This window comes from Plectrocnemia conspersa, unplaced genomic scaffold, assembly GCF_051122295.1.
Source record: "Plectrocnemia conspersa isolate PC_06_02 unplaced genomic scaffold, ASM5112229v1 ptg000012l, whole genome shotgun sequence".
Taxonomy (NCBI): domain Eukaryota; kingdom Metazoa; phylum Arthropoda; class Insecta; order Trichoptera; family Polycentropodidae; genus Plectrocnemia; species Plectrocnemia conspersa.
This window is the reverse complement of record NW_028277176.1, coordinates 19244953-19254302: the sequence shown is the minus strand read 5'-3', so window position 1 is coordinate 19254302 and position 9350 is coordinate 19244953. Positions and strand designations below refer to the sequence as shown.

General features: G+C 35.7%; 1 protein-coding gene across 1 annotated transcript; it reads left to right on the top strand.

The window, feature by feature from the left end:
* The first annotated feature begins 1874 nt into the window (after positions 1–1874).
* Positions 1875–5592, top strand: LOC148228499 (uncharacterized). The gene is made up of 2 exons (XM_088199649.1): positions 1875–2610; positions 2683–5592. The coding sequence occupies exons 1-2, from the start codon at positions 2003–2005 to the stop codon at positions 3248–3250; spliced, it is 1176 nt and encodes a 391-aa protein (XP_088055775.1). The 5' UTR covers positions 1875–2002; the 3' UTR covers positions 3251–5592.
* Positions 5593–9350: the final 3758 nt, after the last annotated feature.

Below are 9350 nucleotides of genomic sequence, written 5' to 3'. Positions count from 1 at the left end.
CTAAAATAAAAGCAGTCAATTTTATTGCAAATGTTGCATCAAATGAAATTAGATCACATATCAACTGATAAAAATCAATCGCTTCGAACTTTGAAAGATTATAAAGTTTTTTAACTAATTTAAAGCCTGTTTTAGATATTTAATTAAATATTCTATAAACACAATATCTTAGCATTTTCTATGAGATTTTGGCCTTACTCTTGGAGCTTTTGCCTTGAAAACTGTAAAGATCTAATTTCTATTTTTATAAATCTAAAATTTGTGATAAAATATTTATCTTAAAAAAATATATTTAATATTTTGTTAAACACAAATTGATTATTTTATTTTCACAATTTAAGATTATATATAAAACTATTGTATAATTTTATATCAATGTTCTAAAAAGTTTTTTCTTGTCATAATTCAAAATTCTGAATGCCACAATCCGACGACTTATCGAGCTTTTGAGCTCATCTCAAGAATCCACTAATGCCAAAAAATCCCCTGCGAAGCCAAATTATCATATCAAGTCGCGGTCTCGAGACGTGGCGACAGTTTATAAATTCAGATATACGTTTTTTTTTCTTTCTCTCTTCTCAGCTTCTTGGCAAGAGCACGAAGAATAATGGGGCTTACGTCGGACGACTAGAATCTTTTATCATTATTGATCAGCGGCAGATTGAAGAAAGACTCTCGTATAAAATATCGCCCCTAGAAAATGCTAACAGCCACCCACGTACGGTTCTTTCAGAATTACTCAGCTTCAAATGTGTGCTACTATTAAATCGAAGTCGTATCCCTGTGCCTGATTCATTTTTTTCATGGGATTCACTCAATAGAGATGTTATATTTCCTTGATTCTCTTCGATTTCAATGGATCGCGGCCATTGTGCTAAATTTCTGGCTATTAATAACGTCACGCAACTATTTCACGAAAGCTTTGAAAGTAATGCTGGATTTAATATTATTTTTATTGTAAAAAACATGTAAAAGTGAAAATATATAAGGTTATTAATAAATATAAAAACAGTGCCAGACAGCATTCATTATTGCCCAATATATTAGTAGACCTATACAAACAATAATAATAAATACTCATATGTGGTTTTTATGTATATATATATATTTTATATTTACACAAAAACCACAAAAAATGACGAATGAAAACCTTTCACAAACATTCGTTCAATTTATTTATACTTCTTTCCCCATTAACTCTCAATGATTCATACATTCCTACCAGTGAGCTCACTGTGTATACTTCCTCTTCGTTTATGGGAAAAGATCTCTAAATCGATACGCACCACGGATGAATTATTGTGATCGCTAATATGTCAAAACGTTTAAGCCTCAAGCGGGTAATTTGGAGGAAAAAGTGAAGTGGGTATACGTTTAATCCCGTCGTGCATTTGTGTTATGTATTTTCGCATATTCTTTGCAGCCACTTCAGATCTGGTTGCGATATCAGACCCTTAATATTGAATTGTTCCCGACGGCCCGTGGACCTTTTAAACAATACAAAGGTACGGCGCAAGGGTTGCTATCAACCTGAGAGTGGAAGGCAAAGGCGAAATCCGGATCTTGAACCAAAAACAAACTCTTTCCATTAAGAAAGCTGCGAGAACGACAGCTGGGATTTCAAAGCTCTCTTAGGTGCCTTTGTCAGTGCGCACTATTCGAATCTCATTAAAGTTTTTATTACATTTTCACTTAGCAGTTTTATAAAAAAAAATCATTTATTGTTAATGGACTATCTACTATGTTAACTTCTGTTTGAAACTATTGTGAAACATTTTTTAATATGTAGCAGATAAACTAAACATATTTTATAAGAATAATATAATTCTATTACGAACTCAAGTATATATAATATTTTAGTTTATGTAAAAATCAGTCCACTCTGTGCTGTTGACGCGAGCGGTCGCATTCGCGCTTCGCTCCGTTATCGTACGAAGGACACCCCCGCTACCGTTCTGCAACGATAGACACGCCCACTGCAATTAGCTACAAAGACAGCGCCATGAAGAAGGCGCAGACGCGCAAGCGTTCTCTTGGAACGTTGAAGGCGTACCTAAACGCCTCACAATCAACTTCAGGCCTGCCAGACCACGAGTGGCAGGTACCCAAAAAGACATCGAAAGTTTCCCAGGATGCTAAGATGCCTCCGACCACGAGCCAAAACAGGTATGAAAAGCTTCCCGAAGTGATCGAAAGGAAGCAGCAGAGGATACCGCCTGTGATCGTAGAGATCACGGGAACACACCTCCAGACGATCGACTTAATTAAGTCGATCACAAAAACATCGAACTTCTCGTTGCGATACACGGGAAGTGGCAATGTGTCAGTACTTTGCGCGTCGTTTGAAGCACGCGCGTTGTTAATGGATGGACTGAAGGGCCAACGCGCCTTTCACACATTCACCGCCGACGACGATAAAACAGTGAAATCCGTGCTGAGAGGGCTCCCAGAGGTCCCCACCGAAGACATTGCCGCAGATCTCGAACGTCAAGGACTTAGCGTCGTCAAGGTGACGGCAATGAAGACCAAGACCGAGAAACAAGGAGACTCTAGGCTCTACCTTGTCCAGTTTCCGGCTAATACAACAACGAGCACTATAAGAAGCATCCGGTACGTTTGCTTCACCAAGGCCACGCTTGAAAAGTACAAGCGTAATAAGTTGCATTTAACGCAATGTTTCAGGTGTCAACAATTCGGCCACGCTGCAAGAAATTGTCAACGAGCTCCCAGGTGCGTCAAATGCCCCGGAAACCACGCCACGAACGAGTGCTCTAAGAAGGACCGAGAAGCACCCGCCATCTGCACTGGTTGTGGAGGAGACCATCCGGCCAATTTTAAGGACTGCCCTCGTAGGTTAGAATACCTACAGAAAACTCAGAAGAGACAACAGAGACCGACTCCCACTGTTCACTCGTCGCAGCCGAACAACATATTCAACCTCGAGCAAGCGCAATTTCCTGCACTGAAACCAACGAAACCAGCGTTGGTAAAAACCTCAACCACCCCAGCAGTGATCTCATCAGCCACTTCATGGAACGCCCAGGTTGGCGCCGCACCGGCACCAATAAACAAGGCGCCACAACGTCCCCAAACCAGGCAGCCTGAGGAGCCCCTCTCAGACACAATGCCAACTTCAGAGCTACGCAGGATGTTGCTCGTCCTTCAAGAAATCAGGACCAAGGCTGGAAAGTGTGCCAGCAAAATGGAGATCGCCTTGATGATGGTCGAATATCTCGATGTGCTCTTCTAAGGTGGGGCTCAACGTTTTGACGTGGAATTCACGCGGATTCCGAAATAAAACTGGAGAACTGAAACTGCTGATCAGTGAGTACAAAATTGATATTGTCGTAATCACCGAATCTTACCTCAAACCACACGTCAACGTTTTTATACCGAACTTTGTCTGCCTCCGGAGGGACCGTCTCTCAAGGCCAGGCGGAGGGGTCGCGATATTTGTAAAAAAATCAATTAAACACGCGCGCATTACAACAAACACGACTAATCTTGAAACTGTCGCGATACAAATTAAACACGATAATAAATTAATAATAATTGTCGCGGGGTATAATTCTCCCGGTGACAGGTTGCTTCGAGGTGACCTTGATGATGTGTTTCGTCTTGGAGAATCCGTGATATTAACTGGAGACTTTAACGCGAGACACATGCATTGGGATTGCCCCGGTGCGAATCGATCCGGTAAATTAATCTTTGATTATTTACACGATACGGACACTACTGTAAATTTTCCGAAATCCCCAACGCATTATCCTACCAACCACACGACTCCGTCAATTCTGGACATAACGTTGGTCAAGGGTAATTCCCGGATTTCAAACATGCACTGCATCCAGGCTCTGTCCTCGGACCACCTTCCAGTATTCTTTACGTTGGACGGTGAGGTCGAGATGGTGTCTGAGGTCGTTTTCAATTATGCAAAGGCTGATTGGAAGCGATTCAGAAGCATAGTAGAGTCTCGGGTATTGGTTAAACGACAGAATTATACCTCAAATGACACTAAAACTATTGACGATGATATTCATTACTTAACATCCGTGATCGAGCAGGCCAAAATATCATCAATTCCGTCGCGTAAAAATATTTGGAATAACATAGAACTCACCCCAGAAATAATTAAACGTATTAAAATTAAAAATAATATGAGAAAGCAATGGCACAAAAATAAATCGCCCCAACTTAAAACTCTAATTAACAAACTAACTGATGAAATTCGCGTTCAAATTCAAAACATCAAAAACGCTTCGTGGTCGCGTAAACTAAAAGCTTTGAAACCGGGAGATAATTCCTTATGGAGAATGACGAAATCGCTTAAAAATAAAAACTCAAATATACCACCTTTAAAAACCGGAAACAACGTAGCTAACACGACTCAGGAGAAGGTCGAGATTTTAGCTGAGACATTTTCTACATCTTATCAACTTACGCAAAATTACATTGACCAAAAAACCCAAAATAAAGTAGACCGGGCAATTAAAGATATTAGTAAAACTCCAATAGATAAAAAATCCATTAACCAAGTCGGCATATCAGAAATTCTTAGTATTGTTAAACGATTATCAAATAGAAAGGCTCCAGGTATAGATAAATTAGAGAATATATTGATTAAAAACCTTCCTTTTGTTTGCTTTAAGTACTTAAATAACATTTTTAATTCATGCTTATCTTTTGGATATTTCCCAATAATCTGGAAAACGGCAAAAATTCATCCGATAAAAAAACCTGGCAAAGCAGATAACATACCAATTAACTACCGCCCGATAAGTTTACTTCCCTCATTTAGCAAATTATTTGAAAAAATTATATTATCTCGATTAAAAGAATCTCTTAATAGCAAACTCATTAATGAGCAATTTGGTTTCCGCGAAAATCACTCGACTACGCATCAACTTAATAGATTAACAGAGCACATATCTGCCGATTTTAATATGAAAAAAAGTTCTGGTCTTTTATTATTAGATATGGAAAAGGCTTTTGATACAGTATGGCATGATGGATTAATGTATAAACTTTTAAAATATGAAACTCCCTATTACATTATTCACATGTTACGGTCTTACCTGAAGAATCGAAGCTATGTTGTTTCGCTAAATAATACATTTTCGACACCGCGTAAAATACCAGCTGGTGTTCCTCAAGGAAGTATACTTGGCCCGTTTCTCTTCATTCTATATACTAATGATATTCCAATGTTAAAAAATACTAAACTCTCAATGTACGCTGACGACACTGCAATCCTTACTAGTTCTTATGGTCTTAAACCTATTGCAGTTAAACTTCAAAAATCCCTTGAAAACTTAAAAAAATATTTTATGAAATGGAGAATTAAAATTAATCAAGACAAAACAGAAGCAATAATATTCACTAAACGTAGACAACCCTTGCCTGCACCCATTAAAAGTGAACAAGGGCATAACATTGAATGGAGAGCGAGCGTTAAATATCTGGGTATACACCTGGACTCCAGACTAAAATTCAATAAACATATAACTGAACTCCGGTCGAAAGGGCTCGGCGCCATTGCGGCTCTAAAATCAATATTTAATAGAAAAAGTGCGCTTACAATAAAAAATAAAATTCTAGTCTATAGACAATTAATCAGACCTGTTTTAACTTACGCTTGTTCAGTGTGGAGTAACGCGAGTAATAGTAATTTTAATAAACTTCAAGTAATTCAAAATAAAGCCATAAAAATAATTTATAATACACCGTTTTATACTAACCTTAAAAAACTCCACACCAAACATTTAATTCCTACCATTAAAGAATATTGTTATTATCAAACCGAAAAATACTATAAAAAAATCTCGCGAGACCACGCAAACCCACTAATTTCAAGAATCGGTGATTACGACAAAGCAAAACTTAAATTTAAATACAAACATAAAATGCCTAAGCACATATTGCTTTGATGCAGTTAAGCTCATCACAGTGTCATCAGTTTCAGGTCTACAGGGCTAGGTTTATTTACCTTTGTATGTGTTTTATTTTGTATATTATGTATTTTGTATAATTTGTTTTTCTCATCTGCTTCATTCTTTTCCAAAATATTTTTTTTTTTTTTTTTGGATTTTTTTTTAAATTTGTAAAAGGTTTTATGTATTTTTCCTTTAATTTAGTATATTCTCGTATAATTTATTATTCTTTTTATGTTATTGTATAACTTAACAATTTGTAAACAATGTAAATGGTTATGAACCAGTATTGTGCATTTAATATATCTGTATGCTATTTTACCTATGTCTATTTAAGAAATAAACTTTTATAAAAAAAAAAAAAAAAGTTTATGTAAAATAATTAGTTGAAAATCGAACCCATATATTTTAATTGGTGCATACATTTTATAAAATTCAAGTAGTACTTATTTTAATATTCTTAAGTATTTTAAAGTTTTGTCAACCCAAGAAATAATATTTCTGATCGCCATGTAAATTGCAATATCATGAAATAAAATATTTTGAAAATATAATAAAACGATGTTCATTCACTATTTTTTTAATATTACTCTTATAAAGAAATTTGCATTCTTAACAGTAAAACTGTCAATTAATGAATATGTTAAGAGAATACACGGTCCAGATTGCTTCTTTAGCGACTGTTAACTATGGAGTTCTAAGATAAATTTTAATATAGGCGGATTGAACGTATTGTCTGGTGCGCATTTTTTCATACAAGTGGTAATTTCATGGGCGGCGATAATGAGTGGTGAACGTCTCGATAACCAGGAAGTTGCGAAAAACAATTGTAATATGCACAGGGTCGAACGTATATCCTCTGACGCACGTCTTATTATACAAATAATGATTTTAATACTACTGAGTCTTCTTTTTCGTTGTGTGATGTGTAGTCTGAACTTTCGTAACGGGTTGAATATGAGACTAGATTTCTCTTTTCGTTGTTTAATTGGTCATTATGGTGCCCTCTAAATTGCGTCTAATAGCGCATGTGGTTAAAATCCCCCACATAATTATTATTTTTGCTATACATAATACACCTAGATTATTATGTAAAATTACAAACTAATTATAAACTTATCGTCAGTAATAAATAAATAATGTTTTAATATTTTAAATTAACTGAAAATCATTATCAATTACATATCATTGTTATATGATATGCTTATGAATATTAATAATTTTCAATATGTTTTTAATATTTTTTGGTAGTAGTAAATAGTATTGTCTTTACAGATATTTAATAATTTTAATATTTAAGTATACCTTTTATTTCAAAATTATTTTATCTTGTTTGTAAAACTTTTTTTGATATAGTCGATTTCATCATTTATACGATTGGATCATGTATTATTAAAATATTAATTTTACAGCATTTGAGGATCATAAATCTAAGTACGTTATTAAATTATGAGCGTCTATGCGAAATCACAATATATACGGTAGATACTGTGTAGATATTAATTGGTAGAATTACGAACGTTTCATGGAGCAATCAAATCGAACTGGGGCGTTAATTATTTCACTCATTTTATGCTTCGTCGATCTCAAGTCAAGCATAACACTATATTTACTCTGAATTATATACAAACAAAGCCTGAATGAAGACTCTGTTAACCTTGATGCATTTTTAGTCACGTCTTGAGCAATATCTCGATCGTACCTAGTAGATATGAAACATCTAAAATGAGATTATTCAATTAGTTTCCGTCGTTTCGTCACGTCGACAGTTTACATTGGAATTAGGATGTGACTTTCGGTTCTGCCGACTCATCAGATTTCTCCGCCTATGCCGGTATATATGAGAAACAAACTCATTGTCTGCCCCGTCACGTAACAAAAGTCCAAAGAGTAAATAAAAATTTGGGAAAAAAAGGATGAGTTTGCATTGTCATGTTGCACCTTGCCACGCCAAACAAAAGTATCAATCTATGTTGGCCTATCTGGTACAGTTCCACCGGATAACAGAATCGACGGTCAGATTCGAAACGCCGACGCACAAAGGGGAGCGTTTGTTAAACTATCTTCGATTCGATTCTTATTGACGAAAACCGGGACCGTGAGGCCATTTTAATTTATAATGGGCGAGGGTAGCCTTTCTTTGAAATCTGGCGAATTGCTTTGTAGTCCCGAGGATGAAACGATTCCTCTGTTCAATATCGTTCGGGGGACGCGCTCGAATCTTGTACGCGTATGTACATATTTGGCCCTTTGGGGTCCGTAATCATTAAGGTCGTTGTATAAGGACACTGATGTCAAGCCAAGGATACGAAAGCCATGTCATATGCGGACAAGTTTCGATTTGCGCAAAGATTTACCTTTTTGAGACTTTTAAGCGTAGGTTGGTTAAAAAAAAGTATTTTTTTATGATGATTTTATATAAAGATTAAAACAATCAATGTTCTACCAAAATCTTAACCAAATTAAATATTTTATTAAAAATATCATCGTCATATGTGTGCATATTTTGATAAGAGGCCATTGCTCTTCTCTACGTATTTTATGTAAATTTGTTATTGATTATCCATATTTTGTCTTGAGTCATCTTTAATACGAAAGGTGCTAGTGTTCTTTTACTACACTTATAAAACACAATTTTAAGTCAGCTCTATAAAATTTTCAGCCGGAAATAGATGAGAAAATCATACGTCAAACATTTAAAATCTTTTGAATGTGACGCAGATCTTGATCTCATGATATTTCAACATAAATTAGCAACAATCATGAATTTAAAATGTAATCGTTATACCTTAAACGTCACTGCTTGGTTTACAAGCTAATAAAAATACAATGGTACCTCGGATTATGAGCTACTTATTTAATGAGTCTTTCGCAATACGAGATTAATTTTAAGTCCATTAAGACTAGATAAACGAGAGATGTCTTGCAATGCAGTAAGTTTTGCTTCTCTTTCTCCTTAACTGAGTTAATGATTCTTCTTGATAGTCGATGATTCTTCTTGCAATGAAGATATACATCTTAGAAAATAATTTGCCACTCTTGGTAATTATAGATGATGATCCTACTCATCCACTAGATTTTAATGTACTTTTTGGAGGAATAGAAGTTGATTGAAATCAAGTTTCTGTTTCCCAAAACCACTCGCAATCAGCAGAATATTTCGAACTTTAAAAAGCTTTACGAAAAATAGCTGTTTTAGCGACGTTTCGAAGTGACCGAAAGAACAAATCCTACCTTCAGAGACTTCTGAAAAAATCATTTCTACATAGTGAGCTACCACAAGATAATCGATAAAGCGGAGGGTGACCAAGAGAACTGTGGCCTAATTTCTTCGACTGGTTTGCTCATGAACGAAAGCCGCCAAATGTCGATGAAAGTGCATTTTGCGGGAAAAGCATGGGACTGAAGGTGAATGAAGAC

Bases quoted from the DNA above. Each gene is read 5' to 3' on its own strand.
- LOC148228499 (XM_088199649.1), top strand. From the start codon at position 2,003: ATGAAGAAGGCGCAGACGCGCAAGCGTTCTCTTGGAACGTTGAAGGCG. The intron at 2,611-2,682 runs GTACGTTTGCTT...GCAATGTTTCAG, and splicing joins AGCACTATAAGAAGCATCCG to GTGTCAACAATTCGGCCACG.